Source organism: Emys orbicularis, chromosome 17, assembly GCF_028017835.1.
Source record: "Emys orbicularis isolate rEmyOrb1 chromosome 17, rEmyOrb1.hap1, whole genome shotgun sequence".
NCBI lineage: Eukaryota > Metazoa > Chordata > Testudines > Emydidae > Emys > Emys orbicularis.
This window is the reverse complement of record NC_088699.1, coordinates 1,150,735-1,172,428: the sequence shown is the minus strand read 5'-3', so window position 1 is coordinate 1,172,428 and position 21,694 is coordinate 1,150,735. Positions and strand designations below refer to the sequence as shown.

The 21,694-nt window shown below is 49.2% G+C and overlaps 1 protein-coding gene across 1 annotated transcript in view; it reads left to right on the top strand.

The window, feature by feature from the left end:
• Window positions 1–6,812: 6,812 nt before the first annotated feature.
• The window catches only part of PRPF8 (pre-mRNA processing factor 8), a 31,906-nt gene continuing 17,024 nt past the window's right edge, over window positions 6,813–21,694 (top strand). Inside the window, exons 1-24 of the mRNA XM_065418075.1 lie at window positions 6,813–6,911; window positions 7,319–7,429; window positions 8,239–8,407; window positions 10,595–10,759; window positions 10,840–11,058; window positions 11,766–11,978; window positions 12,256–12,381; window positions 12,464–12,569; window positions 13,903–14,093; window positions 14,470–14,589; window positions 14,676–14,865; window positions 15,194–15,313; window positions 15,669–15,803; window positions 15,908–16,037; window positions 16,495–16,691; window positions 16,783–16,989; window positions 17,086–17,249; window positions 17,640–17,766; window positions 17,940–18,132; window positions 18,541–18,728; window positions 19,013–19,251; window positions 20,049–20,195; window positions 20,508–20,718; window positions 21,546–21,662. Of these exons, the coding sequence (XP_065274147.1) occupies window positions 7,330–7,429; window positions 8,239–8,407; window positions 10,595–10,759; window positions 10,840–11,058; window positions 11,766–11,978; window positions 12,256–12,381; window positions 12,464–12,569; window positions 13,903–14,093; window positions 14,470–14,589; window positions 14,676–14,865; window positions 15,194–15,313; window positions 15,669–15,803; window positions 15,908–16,037; window positions 16,495–16,691; window positions 16,783–16,989; window positions 17,086–17,249; window positions 17,640–17,766; window positions 17,940–18,132; window positions 18,541–18,728; window positions 19,013–19,251; window positions 20,049–20,195; window positions 20,508–20,718; window positions 21,546–21,662 (3,774 nt within the window). The 5' untranslated portion in view covers window positions 6,813–6,911; window positions 7,319–7,329. The remainder of the gene's footprint in view (window positions 6,912–7,318; window positions 7,430–8,238; window positions 8,408–10,594; window positions 10,760–10,839; window positions 11,059–11,765; window positions 11,979–12,255; window positions 12,382–12,463; window positions 12,570–13,902; window positions 14,094–14,469; window positions 14,590–14,675; window positions 14,866–15,193; window positions 15,314–15,668; window positions 15,804–15,907; window positions 16,038–16,494; window positions 16,692–16,782; window positions 16,990–17,085; window positions 17,250–17,639; window positions 17,767–17,939; window positions 18,133–18,540; window positions 18,729–19,012; window positions 19,252–20,048; window positions 20,196–20,507; window positions 20,719–21,545; window positions 21,663–21,694) is intronic.

The window sequence follows — 21,694 nt, the reverse complement described above, 5'->3', positions numbered from 1 at the left end:
CACACTGTGTGTGAAATCTCACAGAGGGAGTGCTAAGCTGAACGTCTACAGTTCGCATTTGGCTCTTAACCTGTGAGGCCTGTGGTCTCATCTCGTGCAGGCCTGAGCGGCACAGTCCAATTCCAGCCCTCGTGATAGTTCTTTTCTGCACTTATGAGCCTCCCCTTAGGGGCTGACAGGTTAATTGTCCCAGGGGAACATAGTTGTGATGGGAGGTCATGGTAATGGAGTGAGAGATGAACTGTTGGGTAGGTTGAGCCAATTCATGGGGGTGTTGGCTATCAGGACAGAAAGCTTTAATTGGACGCTTTTCGGAAGGGAGCTAGTGCAGAGCAAAGGGGTGAAGTTGCGGGAGCTCTATCTGGATTTGCAGTTTCATTCCTAGATGTAATAAGTTTCAGTAATTGAGTCTGAATCACTGACCTGGTCTGTGTCTAAGAGGATGGTGTGGAATCTTCTGACCAGCTGCAGAGGGGAAGTGGATGTCTTGCAGCTGTGGCTCTTTTGGGCATCTAAAAGGAGTAAAAAGTCCAGCAGGCTCGGGAGGCTGTGAACCCACTTAACAATCTGTGGGCAGACATCTGTGCCCTCCTGGGCTCCTGTCTTGGAGCAGCCTTTGCCATGAGGACAAGGACAGGAGGAAAGTGAGCAAAAGAAGTGATTTGGACTTCTTGTACCTCAGAGAAAAGTTGGTGTGGTGGGGGTGGGGGGGGGGTATGGAGTTGTCATGGACTCCTCCCAGCCCTAGCATCCTGCCCCACATGCTCCTGCCACGCTTGCTTTGACTGACTTTGAGTTGTGGGGGAGGGGAGGGAGGTGGAGTCTGGCAGGACTTTAAAGTTTTTAAACCCTTTTTACATCCATCCTTGTTCATCAGACTCTCAGGTGACATGGCAGCCCTCTGGTCAGCCTCCCAGACCCCGTAAAATCTTTACAGGGCTAGATGTCCCCTGGGGCAGAACTCCACTCCCCCTGGGTCCCAAGTGTGGCAGTGGTTTTCTGTCTCTGTAGTTTTCTGACCAAACTCCTTCTCTGACCAAGCCCTTTATATAAAAGGGGGAGTTCTCCAGCCCAGGCTCACGTGTACCAGCTCTGAGAAATCTGTTAGGTCCAGCAGCAGTCCTGGTTTGAATGGGCTCACAACCATTCTCCTTTCACTTGAAATCCCTTGTTTGGTTTTGATGCTGCAGGGAGACAGGCTGAAACAACTGGCTAAGAAATGCTGAGACTGAGACGCCCATCTTCTAGGAAGGCGTGTGGAATTTCAGCAGGTTAAAAGGCAGCAAATTCTGGGGAATCCAGGTATGTTCCTCTCCATGGTGGGGAGAAGACAAACTGTATGGGAGCAGCCATCAGTTGGGAGCTAGGTGTGGCCAGATCTGCATATGTTTCCATTTGTTCTGCAGGCTGGGAAGTGCAGCAAAGCCTGCAGGTGCAGGCAAGAATCTGGAATTTAGGGTTTTGGTTTGTCACCAGTAGGAAAACTGCTCAGCAGATAATCTTACCCCACTGGGCATGTGAGCCTGTGGCACTTGGTGTCACCATAAGTCATATGTTGTGTCCAGTTCCCATTTACAGCACCCATGGCAGAGATGGCAGCCAGCCCTTTTTCCTTGGGTTAGCCCTGTCTGTGTCCAGTTCTGTACAGCAAGTGAACTCTGCTCTAGCTGCTGAGTGATGTATTTGAATTACCATAGCACCTAGGAGCCCTAGTCGTGGAGCAGGATCCCACCGTGCTAGGTGCTGTGCAAACACAGAACAAAAAGAGGTGCTTGCCCCAAAGAGGTTCCAATCTAAGTACCAATAAAAACTGAGTTAGCATTTGTATTCTGTCCCAGCGTGCTGCTCAGATGCAGAGACACAGGTTTAGACGGGCCCACATCCTGGATTGAGTTCTGTTCTAAACTGTATTTTGTTGCCCTTCAGGGCAGCATGCTGCCTCTTCTCTCCTCAAATTTGACTTCCCCACTTCACTGCACTGAAATTCCTCTCCCAAGTCCTTCCTGACACCTCCTCAGGCCAGTGGCCTGACACAGATGATCGTACCTTCCTGGGCACCTGCAGGTCAGTGCTCTTCTGCGTGATCCTTCATCATGTCCTCCCCTTCCCCTCTGGCAGAGCTGCTCAGAGGTTTTTGCTTGGCCCCGTAACCTGGCTTCCTGTATTTCCCAATTGTAATCATTCCAAAGACTGCCATCAGTGGCAACTGAGAATCATTTGCTATCCTGCTGTTCCAGCCACATCTTCCTTCAATATGGCTTCCTTTCTTCTACATGTAGCTCAAACGTCATCACCACTCATCTCCTGCTTACATATCTGCTCTCCTTCCTCACCTCCCCCCCCGCCGTTGTGCTCTGTTTTGACTAAGCTTCTTTCCTAACCACTCCCTTTCTCTCCATCCCTTTCCCCAACCATGGGTTGAATTGGGCCAGTTCATCAAGCTGGTGTGTGGTTTGTGAATGTGAACTGAATGTAGTGATGTCTGAGTCTGCAGACAGCTTGGAACAGCACGTCAGAGAGGTGTGAACTGCCCTCTTTTTTTCAGTGCGGTTTTAGCTCTAAAACTGACCAATAAATTAAATGCCAAAACTTAACTATTTTATTGCTGATCAGCACATGTACGAAAGGAGGAGGAATGTCATAGTATGAAGATCTGTACGATCTGTTGTGAGTGATAGCTTATCTTGGTTTCACATATGAGGGAGCTTGGGATGTGCCTAGAGCTGAGGAGACTGCAGCCCCTTGTTTTTTGTATCTGATCCCTGGAGCCACCAAGCTGTAAAGCAGTACTGAGCCCAGCAGAGCATGTATAATCACTTTAAATGTCTGTGCAGCCTGGGAGTGATCTCAGTTTGGTCCCCAAGTGGGTGATACTTGGAAGAGTTTCACTGTTTCCTTCCCCAATTCAGCCCTTGCTCCTGACTGTGCCTTTCATACTATCTCACATGCCTGCCTTCAGTCCTTACAATCCTGTTATGTGATGCATTCTACCCACCTATTAGTCTTTCTATAGTAATTTGTTCTGTATTCTCCCAATCTCTGCAGAATGTAATTTTGTTGAGTCGGATACTTGTTTACCTCCCTTTAATCATGTGGCATTGTTTACTCACAACATTCTGTGCTCTGGCTAGATCCCTGTATAGACTAAAGGGATCCCAACATCTCCCCTGGCAGAGCACCCAGGATTTCTCTAGGGTACCTCAAATGTAGGGACACATGGAATCAGGAAGTCTCTGTAGAGGGCTTGGGACCCTCTGATGAACACTGGGGAAACCAAAGATACTGTGATATTTTGAGAGATTCATCTAATAAGTGCGTGCAGATCACCTACAATGGGAATGCTAAGGAGTGGGCGATGTGATGGATTTTCAGTTTGGTATGTGGCCAGTTGCTACCTACAAGCAGACTGTGATGCTATTCGGTCCTGCTCCAAGTTGACAGTCCTGGGATGAAGAGCTACAGCGATGGGGACTCGTGGTCCCAGTGAGAAGGATAACAGTGCATTGGGACCTGTAAGAACCAGGATCGGGATTGTGACGATTGCCAGCTCTAGAGGGAGAGCAGGGGCCAACCTTGCTTTCACTGCCTCATACCTTTTGATTCATTCAGAACCACTGGCTTCACACCTGCTTCCAAGGTTCCTCTGTTGTACTGTATGTTAAGGACTAAGGTCCTGATCTGGTGAGATGCAGAATGACCTGAATTCCCATTGCCTTGAGCACCTCCCTAATGTGCTCAGCACCTTGTGTGCTGAGGACCTGCTGCTAAGAAGGTTGTCACAGTGTTCTGTGGGTTTAAGAAATGTATTAATCTTATTTGTCTTTTGTAACAGGCCATGGGCTTGGCAAGATAATATATTTAAAATAACTGTCAAACAGGTGTGCGGTGCTTGTGTTCGCAATGAGCCTGGGGGATAATGCCAGTGTTTGTTTGCTATAAAAGGATTAATGCTAATGCCAGGCATATGAACTATTCTGCTGCATTTGGAGCTGTGGGGGAAGTGTGACCCTTGTACTATAGCCACAATTTCCAGAAGTACCTGGCTCTGAGAGGCGTGGTTTTATGGGCAAGTCCCATTGCACCTGGGCACTCTGCATGGGCCTGGCTGCTCTCTGGGGTGCAATACTGTATGTTCCACAGGGGCTGGGCTACCAAGAGCAGTTTTATGGAGATGGGTGTGGTTCTGGCAAGTGTTTTTTTTTCTGCATATGTTTTGTGGGGTTCTGGCAGATACCGTTGCACATGGGTGTTCTGTATGGGACATTTCTGGGAGGAACTGTTGCATGCATCTATCTTGTGGGATCTGCCTCTGGGTTGTGCCAAGACTCTTATGCCCTAGTGGTGAATGCTGGAAGACAGATCCAGCCCCCTTTCGTTTATGGGGAATAATTGAGCCGAAAAGGTTTTGGTTCCCTGCAGCCCCTGTCTTGTTCACGATGCAGCATCTTCCTCCCCTAGCATCATCCCCCAATTTCCACACGCAAAATCATTCTTACACACTGGCCTATGGGATTATAGCACCAGAACCATACAGGAGCGTCTAGGAAACTTTCTAAGCACCCAGGGCCCTGGGAGGTTTTTTTAGCAGCCAGATTAAAGTGACAACCCCTACCCCTCACAGGTGTACCTTGCGTGTTACCTCTAGGCTTTATTATTGGAACAGACAGGCTGCATTTAGGTTGACCTCTAAAGGTCTTGTTGGTGCCCCCAAAGGCTCCAGCATGCAGCCACCTGCCTGTTTACTGGGTTGGCCAGTACTCCTTTGTTGTTCATGCAGCTGCTTGACTGTAGGGTGAAAATAATTCAGAAAGCCCAATTTCTATTTGGGCTACTCAGTCAAGTAGGAAACTGTCTGATTCATCCTGGTTTACTGTCCCAAGGCTGAAGCTCACAAGGGGCTGGGAGATGGGGTTCAGCCTCAGAGTTGGGTTTCCTGCCTCTGATGTTTGCATCCATAATGAACATATCAGTGTAAACCAGTGATGATGACAGGGCAGCTGCTCTTAGGGGTACTGACTGCCTTTACATACCAAATGATGGGGTCTAAATTAGCTGTTACCGCTCAAGAAAGAGATCTTGGAGTCACTGTGGATAGTTCTCTGAAAGCATCTGCTCAGGGGGGCAGCAGCAGCAGTCAAAAAAAGCTAAGAGGATGTTAAGAACCATGAAGAAAGGCATAGATAATAAGACACAAAATACCATAATGCCTCTGTATAAATCCATCGTATGCTCACATTTTGGATAGGGTGACCAGAACTGCACACCGTATCTCAAAAGAGATCCTTTTGTCTGTTTTAAATAATGTAAGTACTTCACATAATGCACAGTCAACTTGTGGAGCTTTTGCCAGGGGTGTTGTGAAGGGCAAAAGTACAACTGGGTTCAAAACACAATTAGCTAAATTCATGGAGAATAGATCCATTAAGGGCTATTAGCCACAATGGTCATGGATGCAACTGCATGCTCTGGGTTTCCCTAAACTGCTGATTGCCAGAAACTAGGACTGGACAATAAGGGATGGATTACTCTATAATTGCCCTGTTCTGCTCATTCTCTCTGAAGCATCTAGCACCAGCCACCGTGGGAAGACAGGAGCTGGGGCGAGATGGACCACTGTCTGACCCAGTAGGGTTGCTCTTGTTAAGAGCAGGGCAGTCTGAGTCCCAGCGCTAGGGATGGTGATAGGGCAGGGTGGGCAAACACATTGGGGAATAGAAATTGTAGGGCGGGCCCTGAATGCTCACAAAACTGGGGTTGGGATACCAGAGGGGGTGCGGGTGCTGGAATGGGGCTGGGGATGAGGAGTTTGGGGTGTAGGAGGGTACTGTGGGCTGGGACTCAGAGCTTTGGAGGGCGGGAGGGGGATCATGGCTGGGGAAGGCGTGCAGGAAGGGGTGTAGGTTCTGGCTGGGGGGGGTGGGCTCTGGGGTGGGGATGAGAGGTTTGGGGTACAGGATCCCAGGGTGGGATCAAGGGGTTTGGGGAGCAGGAGGGGGACTAGGGCTAAGGTTGGGGCGTGGGGAGAGGCTCAGGGGTGCAGGCTCTGAGCAGCGCTTATCTCAAGCGGCTCCTGGAAGCAGTGGCATGTCCCTTCTCTGGCTCCTATGCGACGGCTCGGCCAGGCAGCTCTGCACGCTGCCCCATCTGCAGGCACCGCCCCTGCAGCTCCCATTGGAGCGCTGGAGGGGGCCATTGGAGCATGTAGGAGCCAGAGCGGGGCCATGCTGCAGCTTCCCGGAGCCGCGTAGTGCGACCCCGACCGTGCACCCCAGCTGGAGAGCCAGAGCAGGGCCGAGTTGTGTGGTGCGGCTCGCGGGCTGGATCCGAGCCACGGACCTTAGTTTGCCCACCCCTGTGATGGGGGCTTGGCTATCAGTGGGATAGGGGATGGCACTGCAGGCTTCTGGCAGCCCCGTCCCACTGATGAGGCAATGGGGGGGGTCGTAGATAGGGTGGCCCCACCCCCCAAACCCGCAGGAGCAGCAGCCAAACAGCAAAGAGGCGCCATCTGCGGCACCATCGTTAGGATCCCGAGTCAACGCCTCCGGGCGCAGGGGGAAGCGGCCAGCCACTCAGGGAGGGGCGTGGCCTACAGGGGGCGTGGCTCTACGCGAGCTGGGGGCGGGGAGATCTCCGACCGGAAGAATATCCGCGTGCCTGACCCAGCTAGTCCTGCCCTTTCCGGTGACTGGACCCACCTCCTAGCCGGTTAGCAAATTCTGATAGGCTGCAGATCCTATCAGTCCCCAGCCCGAGAGCTGATTGGTCACTGTGCTCTGCTATGTCCCGCCCCCCTGAATCCATCCGGGTCCCTGGAGCGCGGCGGCGACGATCCGGAGCCGCCATTGCGGGCGGAAGCGAGAGAGGCCGCGGGGAGCTGGGGCGAGACACGAGAGCCTGAAAGGAGAGAGGTCCGCTGGGGGAGGGGCGCGGGGAGAAGAAGGGGGGGCGGGGTGTTCCGGGGGTCGCGTGGGGAGAAGAGGGGGGCGGGATTTGTCCGGGGGGCGCGTGGGGAGAAGAGGGGGGGTGGGGTGTTTCGGGGGGCGCGTGGGGAGAGAAGGGGGGCGGGGTGTGCCGGGGGGCGCGTGGGGAGAGAAGAGGGGGCGGGGTGTGCCGGGGGGCGCGTGGGGGAGAAGAGGGGGGGTGGGCTTTGTCCAGGGGGTGCGTGGGGAGAAGGGGGGTGCGTGGGGAGAGAAGGGGGGGCAGGGTGTGCCGGGGGGCGCGTGGGGAGAAGAAGGGGGGGAGGGGTGTAGGGCTGTTTCTTTTCTGTGGCAGACCCTGACCTGAGCCTGCCTTCTTTCCTCTCTCTGGTCCCTAGCCTGCCTCTCCATGGCTGGAGTGTTTCCCTACCGTGGGGGCTGTGCCCCAGTGCCCAGTCCCTTGGCTCCGCTGCCTGACTACATGTCTGAAGAGAAGCTGCAGGAGAAAGGTGCAAGAGCTATTGAAATTTGTCACAGCAGGGCCTTTGTGGGATTGGGGTGTGTGCGTGCACACAGTCCTGGCAGCCATGACCGAGAAGTCCTAGGTCCTTGTACCAACCATCCAAAGGCCAGGTAGCTTCCGTGCCCCAAAGAGAATTCTGTATCATTAAGTTACGTTGTCAGCCATTGTATTCTGCTCACTAAACTCTTCAGTTCACTTCATTTGTGGTGAATGAGTATTTTCTCTTGTCTTTGTTTTGCTGGGTTTCCCCACTATTATATTACAACTTGTGAGAGCTGCCCTAAAAAGGCTGCTGTCAGCTGCATGTATTTTAGCAGTTAGTTTAACACTGTTCAGAGTAAACAACATAGCAACTTAAAATCACAGCAGCTAATCTGCGATGACCTGCACCCCTTTGCTATCAACAGTGGAGATACACCAGGGCCAATATAACACAAGGCGAATGTTAATGTGAAGGCTGTGGTTGCACTGGAACAAAGAACTGCCAGACTGGCTCATGTTAGGGTCCATCTGGGCCAGTGTCCTGTCTCCAGCACTACATAACTCAGAGGAAGGTGAAAGAACGCAACTGTAGGCAGGTGTGAGAGAGCCTTTTCCTGATCCCTGGTAGTTAGACATGGTATAAACCCTGAAAGATGAAGCTTTTTATCCCCTACAAAACACTGTTTGCATTAACTTGCTAGTAGAGCTCTGGATATTTATCCATATAATTTTGGGCTTATGTTGGTTTGAAGTACCCCCTTGTGTCTTAGTGCGATGGCTTGAGATGGACTGTGTGTGTTCTTGTCTGTACAGCTCGTAAATGGCAGCAGCTACAGGCAAAGCGGTATGCTGAGAAGAGAAAGTTTGGTTTTGTGGATGCCCAGAAGGAGGACATGCCCCCAGAACACGTGAGGAAAATTATCCGGGACCATGGTGACATGACAAACAGGAAGTTTCGGCATGACAAACGGGTTTATTTGGGGTGAGGAGAGCAATGAGCGTTCTAATCCATGTCCAGGGAAAGGTGGGTGGTGGGTAGGGCACACATGATACAGGTATTCCATTCCTGACGGGCGGAATTATAAGCAGTACACTACACCAATGCCCCAGGTATCCACTAGTCTGTAGAGGCCACTGAGAGATACAAGACCTTCCCTGGAGAGCTTTCAGTTTTAACTGTGTGCATAGAAGAGAATGCTACAGTATGAGCTCTTGTAAAGTGCTTGGAAGATGGACTGTGTGAGCTAACTAAGTATTCAGTGGAACAGAAATACAGAGTGGGAGATGGGGAGGCGATTGTGTTTGAGTTATTGGGTAAATGCAACTGTGCAGAAGTAGCTCTTTTCTTTAATTAAAAAAAAAAAAAAAAGTCTTGAAGGAGGAGAGAAGGATGCCAGTTACACAGTGGTTGGATAATCCAAATGCAAGAGATGGGTTTCTCTGCCTTTCAGACTCAGGGCCAGTCCTAGCAGGTTGTAATCCATTGCTAACTCCTGGCCATATGCAGAGGCCCTAGTAATTCATAAGATGAATTTCTGTTGATGTGCGGTGTCCCCAAGCTGTTGGTTCCCTGTCTCAAAGAAGGACCATGTTTTTGTTCTGTGTATGCACAATGGGGTCCTGGTTCCTGAATGTGCTCCTAGGTGCTACAGTAATACAAATCAGTACTTACAGCCCAATGGCTTTTGGTTTCAAAAAACCTTCCACATGTAACTAATGTCTGAGTTCTTGAGCCTGTAGACAGTTTGCAGAGTGTTGAGATGAATCGGGTAGTTCACTCATTGCGGTGAGTGTTTTGGCCTAACTATTTTAGAATCGACATAAACACTTTCCTTGCTGATCCATAGCAGAACAGTGTTTGGATGAAACAACAAGGAGTCCTTGTGGCACCTTAGAGACTAACAAATTTATTTGGGCATAAGCTTTCGTGGGTTAGAACCCAGATGCATGGAGTGGAAAATACAGGAGCAGGTATAAATATATGAAAAGATGTGATTTGCCTTACCAAGTGTGAGGTCAGTCTAACCCTAATTAATGGTCCATTAATTTTGGAAGGATGTTCACAGGAATAAAGCAGCAAGTTCTAAAGATGCAAATAGTTGTATGTTCCCTATCACAAGTTTACCTATCACCATAGGAATGCATAGTAATTCTTAGATATTGGATTTTCTCTTTCTCCATCACTAGGTTGATTAATATCCCAATTTACCATGGGCTTTCTGGAAGCATGCCAATGTCTTGACCATCACAATGAATGTTTTGATCAGCTAGCTAGCGCCTCCCTCTGTCCTCGCCACAGCACTTCACCAGCATTACAGAATTCTGGTCCCAGTTGCCTCTGTGCTAAGCCTCCTTCCCTTGCCCAACTAACTGCCAGTCTCCCCAGCGAATTTTGTGCATACTTGGTGTGTCTAAGCAATGATGGTGAGCCAGAGCATTCTGGGATTTAGAAAGTCCCAAACTACATTTTGCATTCTGTGTAGAAGAGGCAGGCAGGTGGTTCCCCATGGGAACGTCTCCGTTGTGAATACACTGAAAGGAAAGAAAAGGAGCTGCGATTGCCTTGAAGGTGGGGTTGATCAGTTCCTCCGGTGACTTGGAAAACCATAAGCTCTTGCCATTTGGGCTCTCCTAACAGGGTTTGTAAATGGGGCAAACTGTCCCCACTGGAGGAAGAGCCAGCACACATTTAAAGTCTGACTTCAGTTGATTGTCAGTGAAAGCTACATAAGAAATGAGTTGTTTAGTCCTCTGGAGCTCTAGATATTCATTGAGGGGAGACTGCTATGTTTGCCTATTAAATTTAAGAAAGAGAAACCCAGGCAGCCACCCTAGAATTAAACAGTTTCTCTAAAGCCCCAGCTCAGGGTTACTGTACACAATGAGGGCACATGACTATGTGGGGGGTTGTCGCTTTAGCACTAACTCCTTCTCTGTATCTGAAACTGCTTCTGCAGGAAAGCTCTGTTTGCACCTGTGTGACGTAAAACTGATGTCTAGTGACCAGCCACCCTCAGACATTGCTGTAATCTCATATTAGTTGGGGAGGCCTGTGGAACATCTAGTTTCAGTGCCCTCTTAGCTTGAATTTGGGTTTCAGTAAGAAGTGGGGAGGCTGGTCACTGTCTGTTTATAAGAATACTGACTAACTCAAGTGATTTTTCTGCAGTGCCCTGAAGTACATGCCCCATGCTGTCCTAAAGCTCTTGGAGAACATGCCAATGCCCTGGGAACAAATCCGAGATGTTCCGGTCTTGTACCACATCACTGGTGCTATCTCCTTCGTGAATGAGATTCCATGGGTCATAGAACCAGTCTACATCTCACAGTGGGGGTAAGCACTTGCAGTAATCGCACATTGGCTCTCTTGAATCTGCAGTATAGGCTATATCTAATGCTCTTGGTCCATCCCAGGTCAATGTGGATCATGATGAGACGAGAGAAGAGAGACAGGCGTCACTTCAAAAGGATGAGGTTCCCCCCATTTGATGATGAAGAGCCCCCTCTTGACTATGCTGACAACATCCTGGATGTGGAGCCTCTGGAGGCAATACAGCTTGAGCTGGACCTAGAGGAAGATGCCCCTGTCCTGGATTGGTTCTATGACCACCAGCCATTGAAAGACAACAGGAAGTGGGTACCGTTTTCTGGTAGCACTTTTTCATTGTAAAGAGTTCCAAAGCATTGTATAAACTCTGTACACAGCAGCCTTGGGGAAAAGGACATTAGATGGCTTGCGAAATACGGGGAGATGTTTTGCCAAGGACACCTGGGCAAATTCTACTCTTATGAAAACTGGTCTGGGACCTTGAGTGTTGATGCAGAGCGGGCAAGCCCCAGCCTTTAAGGTCTCTTCTGAAAGACCTCTGCACAGTCAACTGAATGAAACGTTGCTTATCTCCCTGGAAGCATGAAGGACTGAGTCAGCCATACCAGGACACTGGGTATTTCGCACATGACGCTTGACTCTCTAGTCAAGCACACCAGACGCTCTTTAACCTGTTGACTAAGTTTTCTGGGGGAAATTTCGGTAACATTACGTGCTGCCTGGGACTGCTGTCTATGATCCCAAATATTCATCCCTAAATCTTGGCGATGAGGGGAAGCTGTCTTGGGAAGAAAGAGCTGAGTTTAGCACCTGGTCAGTAGCAGGTGGAGTTGCATTGTTGTCTACAGTGGGTTTGAATAGCCATGCAGCCTTCGCTTCTGTTCGGGAGGGACCTGTGAGATAGCGGTTTCCTTCCTGGTTCCTGTAAAGGGGATGGGGAGAGGGATGGGTTTCAGCAGCTTTTTAGCCTTCTAGCCCTGCAGTGCTGATCTGTGAATTGTCCCCTTCGCAGGTATGTGAACGGTTCTACGTACCAGCGGTGGCAATTCACTCTTCCCATGATGTCCACATTATACCGGCTAGCTAATCAACTGCTGACAGATCTTGTGGATGACAACTACTTCTACCTGTTTGATCTGAAGGCCTTCTTCACTTCCAAGGCTCTGAACATGGCTATTCCTGGAGGGCCCAAGTTCGAGCCTCTGGTTCGAGATATTAACCTGCAGTAAGTGATGATTTTTGGTGGGAAGGGGAAGAAGTACTTGCCTGGTCTGGGGCGGGAGCCTCAACGTGATGTCTTCCCAAGTGAAACGCTGGTGGGTTAGATCCCGATGAAGTGGCATTAGCGGGTCTTCGTCACATGCTGCTTTAGAGTCTGAATCTGTATTGAAGGAGTTTAGCAAGGTGTCTGGGGACACTGCCCTGCATCTTTGAGCCAAGACCTTTGCCTTCCTGCCACATTCTGCACTTTCATTTACCAATCTCTTTTCTTCTGATTCAAGGGATGAAGATTGGAATGAATTCAATGACATCAATAAAATAATCATCAGACAGCCAATCAGGACCGAGTACAAGATTGCCTTCCCATACCTGTACAACAACCTACCGCACCATGTGCACCTGACCTGGTGAGTACAGTGTCCACTGCGGGCAGGGGGGTGTGGAGAAGTTGCTGTACGCATAAGATGCTCTAATACTTGTATCTTGCAGGTATCACACTCCTAATGTGGTCTTCATTAAAACCGAGGATCCTGATCTGCCAGCATTTTACTTTGATCCATTGATCAATCCCATCTCTCACAGGCACTCTGTCAAGGTGAGTTACTGCTCGAGCGCCCATGAGCCAGGGATGGGCACTGCATTGGGAGTGATGGAAGAGGGTCTTTTTGATCTAGCATAGACCATATGTTGAGAGTAGGGACTCCAGCTTAGTGTGGTAACCTTGTCTGACCGTGACAGGCATGGATACTTCAGGGAAAAGCATAAACTCTGTAAAAGGACTGACCCCAGCTGGTGATCGGAACGATAGGTCTGATCACCAAGTAGGAGGATCACTAGCTCTGTGGCACTGCAGCTGAGTCTGGAGACTAGATCCTTCACATAAATCCCTAATCCTTTCTGAATCTTACTGTTCCTCAGTAATATCTTGCAGCTGCAAGTTCCACAACTTAACTTATAGCATGTAAAGCGTTTCCTTTCTTCCATTTAGACTTGTTGCCTTTCTTTCAAGGATCCTCTTACTGCCTCCTAGCACTTGAGAGCAGGGACACCAAATTAGCCTTAGTGAAGTGTATGTCTACACTACTGCAGTAAGTCGACCTACACTGTGCAGCTCCAGCTACGTGAATAAAATAGCTGGAGTCGACATACCTTAGGTCAAGTTACTGTGGGGTCTACACCGCGGGGGGGGGTCGATGGGGGGGGGAAAAAATCTCCGGTCGACTTACCTTACTCTTCTTTTCGGGGGTAGAGTACGGGGTTGACCAGAGAGTGATCTGCTGTTGATTTGACGGGTCTTCGCTAGACCCGCTAAATCGACCGCCGGTGGATCGATCTCAGAGCCTCTATCCCCGCTGTAGTGTAGACATAGCCTAATACATAAATAGATTATACCACAATCCTGTCTCCTCTTACTCTTGTCCACAGGAGAAATCTCCACTCACTGACTTCTTCCTTCACCATTTCCATCGACTCATTATTTTAATTGCTCTTCCCAAGGCCTTTTCTACTGCTAGAGTTAACCAAAACCTGATCCTAATATTCAGGTGAAGATGCACCACTGATGTGTATAGTGTTACACTTGTGTTCTTTAGCTCCTGTATAATACAGCCAGCATCTATTCACCCCACTGTTTTTAAAAAGTTTTTAAACTATTAGCCCTTTTGAGTGCAGCTTTGCATTGAATGGGCCTCTCCCTTGAGTTACCACTAGATCTAGATCTGTGTCCTGAGGTCTGAGTTGATTCAGAGACCATCAGTGTGTATGTAGAGTTTGCATTGTCCCCTGTGTTAGTCAGCACTGTTGGTTTATCTCATGCCCTTCCTCTGCCATTGTGTAGCCGTGCCAGTTCCATTGTTTGGTTAGGACTTTTGGGAGATTGAGCTGAAGCAAGTGTGGGGCTGATTATGTCTGGGATTTCCATTCTCTAGAGTCAGGAACCCTTGCCTGATGATGATGAAGAGTTTGAGTTACCAGAATTTGTGGAGCCTTTCCTGAAGGACACTCCGCTGTACACGGACAACACGGCCAATGGCATTGCACTGCTGTGGGCCCCTCGACCCTTTAACTTAAGATCTGGCAGGACACGCAGAGCTCTAGACATCCCATTGGTCAAGAACTGGTAACATTCTTTATTGGGGGCATTGGTGGTTTAGTGCCTGTGGCATTAAGGGAGATATCTGTGCTGCCACAATAGTGGAACTAGTGCAGTTTCCAGCTCCTTGATGAATCTGACTTGGTTTGATTCCAAGGTATTGGGGCTGTACTGCTCTCCTAAGCATGGAAGTTGTGCAGAGAGGCTCTGAATAGCACAGTTTCCTATCCAGCCTATTTCTGTATGGTGAAGGTGAAACAGAAAAAGCCACAGGTGGTAACAGTGCTGCTGGAGACCTTGCACAGCTTTGTTGGCTAGCTGTCTCTGCAGGACATCACTTGCAATCTGGGGAATGAGAATTAGTGTTCCTTGGAGCGCTGAGGTTTGTGGTCTTTGTCCTCAGGTATCGAGAGCACTGCCCAGCAGGGCAGCCAGTGAAAGTGAGAGTCTCCTACCAGAAGCTGCTGAAGTACTATGTTCTGAATGCACTCAAGCACAGACCTCCCAAGGCTCAGAAGAAGAGGTAAGTGATGTCCTGTTTCCTTGAGAGCTTCTCTCTGGTTTGTCTTGGGGGTGCAGCTGATTCCATTGTTCTCTCCCCATCTCCAGGTACCTATTCCGCTCCTTCAAGGCAACAAAGTTCTTCCAGTCAACAAAGCTGGACTGGGTGGAGGTTGGCCTGCAGGTGTGCCGCCAGGGTTACAATATGCTGAACTTGCTGATTCATAGGAAGAATCTCAACTATCTCCATCTGGACTACAATTTCAACCTCAAACCAGTCAAGACCCTCACCACCAAGGTACTAGTCCATGTCCTCCCCTCTGGAGTGAAGTTCTCCAGTCCCAAGTCAATGTGTCTGGTGCTGCAGGAATCTCTATAGTAAAGGTCTTGGATGGCTAGTGTAGCAGCAACTTTAATGGTCTTTGCGCAGCAGGAGATAGCAAACCTGTTAAGTTTACTTCAAGCTGCTTATTTGGTTAGTGCCTTGAGGTAAAATGCTATATAAGAGCTATTGTTGCTGACTCTGAGCTGTTCACTTTGCAAACTGTCTGAGTGACTGGAAGCTGCCTGGCCACTACATAGCAATCTGTCTTCTAATCCCTGTACCCTGGTCTCTCTCTTCCCAGGAAAGAAAGAAGTCTCGTTTTGGTAATGCTTTCCATCTGTGCCGAGAGGTTCTGCGTTTGACCAAACTGGTGGTGGATAGCCATGTCCAGTACAGACTGGGAAATGTGGATGCATTTCAGGTGAGCCTAATTTGGTAATAAAAGTGGTCAGGGGCTGGGCGAGGGGAACAGGTGGTTAACTTCTATGGATGATTGCCATTGACTGGTGTACTGCCCTGGAGGAGCAATTGGAGCAGTATGAGAGAGGCTTGGGAGTGGACTGAAGCTCAGTTAAGGAATAGCTCAGACTGAGGCAGTTTAATCACACTTCTTCAATTCCTGATTTATTTACGTGTGGTGAGGGCTGAGCGACCCACAGGAGTTCTGCTCAGCACAGTGCACTTTTTACTCCTGGCAGTGTAAAGAGCGTGGCTTCCAGAGAGTGCCTCTGGGTAATGTGCATTGCCATCTCCTAATCATGCACGCTGTGTTTCAGTTGGCAGATGGCTTGCAGTATATCTTTGCCCATGTGGGACAGCTGACAGGAATGTACAGGTACAAGTACAAACTGATGAGGCAGATTCGTATGTGCAAGGACCTGAAGCATCTCATCTACTACAGATTTAACACTGTGAGTACTGCTTCCCCATGCATTAGTGACTGCCCCAATGCAGCTGTGTGGGAAGGGAGGCCTCCTGGAATGTCTAATGCAGTTATTGTGCCTCTCTTCTTCAGGGGCCTGTGGGGAAGGGGCCCGGCTGTGGCTTCTGGGCTCCAGGCTGGAGGGTATGGCTGTTCTTCATGAGAGGCATTACCCCACTGTTGGAGCGGTGGCTGGGCAACCTGCTGGCCAGGCAGTTTGAAGGTATGTGCAATAAGTGAAACTGAGATGGCGGGGACACTTTGGTGAAGGTAAATGCTGTTTCCTTGTCAGCTCTAATTCCAGCCTCCTTGTCCAAGAAAAGCACTTAAGATTTTATGCCCAGGTTCCATGTTAATAGTGAGAGCAATTCACTAATTTTTAGGGAACATCAGTTTCCCGGGAGCCCATATAGACTCCCAGTGGAACTGATGTTTAATAGAGTTCTCTGAGAAGCCCATAGCCTATTAACTGTCCTCCCCTCAGCACAGTGGTCTGGGGTCTTGTGGGTGTTTCACTTCTGCTGTTTGTGCAGTTCATTTCTATGCCACTTGCTTGGACTCCAGCTGTCTTGTGCTACAGAGTTTCTGTAGCACCTTTTTGCGTGTGGATCTCACAATGGGAGGCAAAATGACACTGCGCCGTTGGTCTCCAGGTTCCTGAAGTGTTTTTTCTCTTCCAGGCCGACACTCAAAGGGCGTTGCAAAGACTGTAACAAAGCAGCGTGTGGAATCTCACTTTGACCTGGAGCTGAGAGCTGCAGTTATGCATGACATTCTAGACATGATGCCAGAGGGGATCAAGCAGAACAAAGCTAGGACCATCCTGCAGCACTTGAGTGAGGCCTGGAGGTGCTGGAAGGCCAACATCCCCTGGAAGGCAAGTACCTCACATGGCTTTTCTCTTCAGTTTAATTTCAGTCAGTCATGGGGAGAACTCCTGTTTCTCTAACTCTACCGCTCCTCCCCAGGTTCCTGGGCTGCCAACTCCTATTGAAAACATGATCCTGAGATACGTGAAGGCGAAAGCTGACTGGTGGACTAACACAGCTCACTACAACAGAGAGCGGATCCGCCGGGGTGCCACTGTGGACAAGACTGTGTGCAAGAAGAACCTGGGTCGGCTGACCAGGCTTTACCTGAAAGCTGAGCAGGAGAGGCAGCATAATTACTTGAAGGTGGGACTGGGATGCTGGCTAGGGGTGGCCAGAGCTTGGGACTTTCTGTAGTGGGGTTTGATGGCTGCTGACAGTGCTGCTGCGGTTTGTTTACAGGATGGCCCCTACATCACTGCGGAGGAGGCTGTCGCAGTATATACCACCACTGTGCACTGGCTGGAAAGCAGGAGGTTCTCACCCATCCCCTTCCCTCCGCTCTCCTACAAGCATGACACCAAGCTACTCATATTGGCCTTGGAACGGCTGAAGGAAGCCTACAGGTAAGGAGAGGAAAAGGTGCTGCTGGCTCCCGAAGGCCTGATACCTGCATTGGGTAATGCCTTTGAAGCTGTTGGTTATCAGTTTATATCTGAGCTTGAACATGGTAGTCGCTTCTCTTGATAGACTAATGAAAGCTCCAGCATGTACCGTAGTACTGAGGCTTTTTAGTGTGGCTTATTGAGTTTTCATACAGGCTCTCCTCATGGGTGGGAACAGGTGCTGGCCATTTCATAGGAGTCGTGTGCAGCGTGGGCATATGGGAGGAGTTGTAATCAGAGGGTGCCTTACAGTCCAGTCTGGTTGTGGAGAATCTTCCCTTGAGGGTCATGGAGTAGTTGTCATTCTGTCTATCAACGTTTGGACTTAGGAGCAATTCTCTTTGTTTTCAGTGTGAAATCCCGTCTGAATCAGTCGCAGAGAGAGGAGTTGGGTCTTATTGAGCAGGCGTATGATAATCCCCACGAAGCTCTGTCCAGAATCAAGCGACACCTTCTGACTCAGAGAGCCTTTAAAGAGGTAAATGTCTTGGCTAGAGCCAGAGTATAGACCACTAGCAGTATCTTCAGAGTGCCTAGGATTGAGTTACCTCTCTGTATGCAGAGATTAATTCGCACCTAGAATCTTGTTGGATCAACCCCTTACTTTCCCTGTCCTCAGTGTGAGCTAGCTTGGTGTCTCCTCTTGATTAGGTTGGTATTGAGTTCATGGACCTCTACAGTCACTTGGTTCCTGTTTATGATGTTGAACCCCTGGAGAAGATTACAGATGCCTATCTGGATCAGTACTTGTGGTATGAGGCTGACAAGCGAAGACTCTTCCCTCCTTGGATCAAACCTGCGGACACTGAACCGCCTCCACTGCTGGTGTACAAATGGTGCCAAGGTCAGTGTAGGCATCTGTCTTGCATGTAGGTAGGATTCTTTGGGGTGGAGGTGGGGGTCAGCTGCCTGTTCCTAGAGTGTCCTCTTGGAAGTGGTTTAAATGTCTTTCTTTTAGTAGCACGTAGCTTGCTTTCAGCACAGTAGCTATATATTCTGCCAGAAACTGGATTCAGTAAATTTAAAAACACCTTTATACACAGTGAGGGCACCCTCTCTGAAGATTCCTGATTGCTACATTCCTCCCTAGTCCCCATTTTTCTGTAGGGTTCTTCAATAAAAGACTAGGCTGACTAAAAGGCATGACTGTGGAGAGCTTGAAAATGTTCTGTCCCTCCCTAGGATGGTGCTAATGGAGTGAGGGAGCAGCATCATTGCTGATGGTGCAACTGGCTTTTTTGTGTTGCCTCAGGCATTAACAATCTGCAGGATGTCTGGGAAACATGTGAGGGTGAATGTAATGTGATGCTGGAGTCCCGATTTGAGAAGATGTATGAGAAGATTGATTTGACGCTGCTCAACAGGCTCTTGCGTCTTATCGTTGATCATAACATTGCTGACTACATGACAGCTAAGAACAACGTGGTGATCAATTACAAGGTAATGATTAGCCTGTGGGAAATGGGGGAGGAGTGGGAGGGCTATAGAGTTCTCACCTGTCTACACATCATCTTGGGGAAGTTGAGACTTTGCCATGGTGAGAGGGGAGCAGGCTGAAGGATTGAGGAGCTAAGAGCACTACCAGAGTTCTGCTCAAGAGTGACTGTTGGAGTAGCCCTTGAACTGCCATTAACTTAATTGCATCGGATGGGTGAGAGCCCTGCTGAAAGGTCTGCGGGGGCGTAGTTGAGTCAGATTCTCTCAGCTCTCTTCTGTTTCCTCAGGACATGAACCACACCAACTCCTACGGGATTATTCGGGGGTTGCAGTTTGCTTCCTTCATCGTTCAGTATTATGGGCTGGTGATGGACCTGTTGGTGCTGGGCCTTCACCGAGCCAGCGAGATGGCCGGCCCACCACAGATGCCAAATGACTTCCTTAGCTTCCAAGATATTGCCACTGAGGTGGCTCATCCCATCCGCCTCTTCTGCAGATACATTGACCGCATTCACATCTTCTTCAGGTAGGAGACACCGCCTGGGCGCCTTCCCTTTTCTGCCTGCTGCTCTCCTGTGCCAGCAGAGACGGTACTGATCCACAGGGCAATGGCTCTGGTTCTTCTCCAGTCCAAACATAGGAATATCAGTGCTCCCTTCCAGGAGATGGAATGAAGTGGCTGGTGCTGTAGCACGTTCTGCCTCCTGGAATACTGCCCTGTGGGCTAGCCAACTGTATTGAGACAAGGAAAGCTTTTATCGGGCTCCATGGGTGCAGTGCAGTAGCAGTGATGTCACATGTCAGGGCTACTTCCATTTTAAGCTCTTAAAAGCAGCTTATACGCTTGAGGAGAAATGACCCTTTTGGCTGAGATTGCTCTTGCTCTTTCTCAGCCTGTTTGGTAAAGCTGATTTTGGCCCCATTTGAGTTCATGTTCTTGAGCTGCAGTAACTGAACTGGCTTCTCAAAGCTCAGGCATGGCAGGTCCATAGTTCTATGTGAGGAATCACATTTTTTTAAATTGGCTTAGCGTGTGCTGGGTGTAGCCTTTCTGATTTTGCAGTGAGCAGGCATTGACCTCTGGATGTCTAGTCGCAGAAACATGCATGAAAGAACATGACATGTACTGTCTGTGCTAATGCAATTTCTGAATGCACCTCATGCGGGAGGATGCAGAAATTGTGCATCTGTTAGTGTGGTCCACAAACATACCCTTGCTATTCACCATTTTTTCAGGGGTTCTCCTTTCCTGTCCAGGCTGAATGGGGATTGCCCTGTGAATTCAATCCTGTAACCCACTCCTCCCTTAATGTGAATTTCCAGGTTTACAGCAGATGAGGCAAGGGACTTGATCCAGCGCTACCTGACAGAGCATCCAGATCCCAACAATGAGAACATTGTGGGCTACAACAACAAGAAGTGCTGGCCCCGAGATGCCCGGATGCGGCTCATGAAACACGATGTGAATCTGTAAGTCATCTGACATGTTGAGCATCAAGGAGGATTTGGGTGCATGGGCAGCTCTGCCATAGAAGTCTGGCAGCTGCAGGATAACCCTAGCTAGTGTTGCATCACCCCCCTCATCAGGGAAAAATGGTGTTGGATCTGTCAGAGCTTCATGCTGTAATCCCTATTAATGGGGTGCTGGATGTGGGATGGGCTGTGTTCATACTTTGCTGCTGGGAGTGTGGGGGGATTGAGGAACTAACCCATGTCTCTGTTTCACCCCACTAATTGGGTATCTTGTCAGCCAGGGCTCATACTGTGTTCTTTGCCTTTCAGTGGCCGTGCTGTATTCTGGGACATTAAGAACCGCCTGCCTCGCTCAGTCACCACAGTGCAGTGGGAGAACAGCTTTGTATCTGTTTATAGCAAGGACAATCCCAACCTGCTGTTCAACATGTGTGGCTTTGAGTGCCGCATCCTACCCAAGTGCCGCACCAGCTATGAGGAGTTCACCCACAAGGATGGTGTGTGGAACCTGCAGAATGAGGTAGGGAAAGTGGCTGGCAGGTTTGGGAACAGCAGTCTATCCCAGAGCAGGGCTCAGAGTGGATGGTGGTCATGCCCTGCATTAATGTGGGTTGAGTAGAACTGATTTGCTGGCTCATGCTGCCCTTGGAGATGGTAATAGAGGTAGCCAGCAGTGGTGCCCAACCTTATTATGCAGGAGACGCAAATAAACTTTGTGTGGGTCAAACGGATTCTTCGTGTTTTAATAAGATTTACAGTCACCTGTATTGGTTGCTATTTTAAGTTCAGCTTGTTTCATATGTATTTAGATAATGCTGTACATAAAAACAACCTGTCTGTTTACACAAGTGTGTAAGCTAAAATGATGTAAACATGATGACAGACAGTAATGATTCGGCCATTAATATACTGTGTTGAAGCAGACCTTATGAAATACTCTGGTGGGATGTCGGTTCTGCACCACTGGCCCAGAGCATCGTCTGCTAAGGTTAATCGTGTTTAGTGCGTATGCTAGAGCCAAGTGGCTGGCTGGGTTAGCTCTTGTCCAGAAGAGATCGAGGGTCTGTGAATGGATCTTGGCGTGAACTAGAAAGTGGGTGGGCATGAAGACTGAAGAGCAGAGAAGCTGTGCTGGTGCCATGAAAGGTAACTTCTTAACTGCAGTATGAGTGCAGAGAAGTCTCCTAAAGTTCTCACTGCCACCCCCCTACACCCTTTGGAGAGAGGGGGTGTGTGTGTGATACCTTTCAATGATGGTGTAGAAGGGGTGGAAATCACCTCATTATGTTTGTTGGTTAGGGGACTCCCAGTTAAGTTGAATTGATTGTCCATGTGCTTCTGTTGCAGGTGACCAAGGAGCGCACAGCTCAGTGCTTTCTGCGTGTCGATGATGAGTCTATGCAGAGGTTTCACAACCGAGTGAGGCAGATACTCATGGCCTCCGGCTCCACAACCTTCACAAAGGTAACAAGGAGGTTGTCTGACGTGGCTATCCC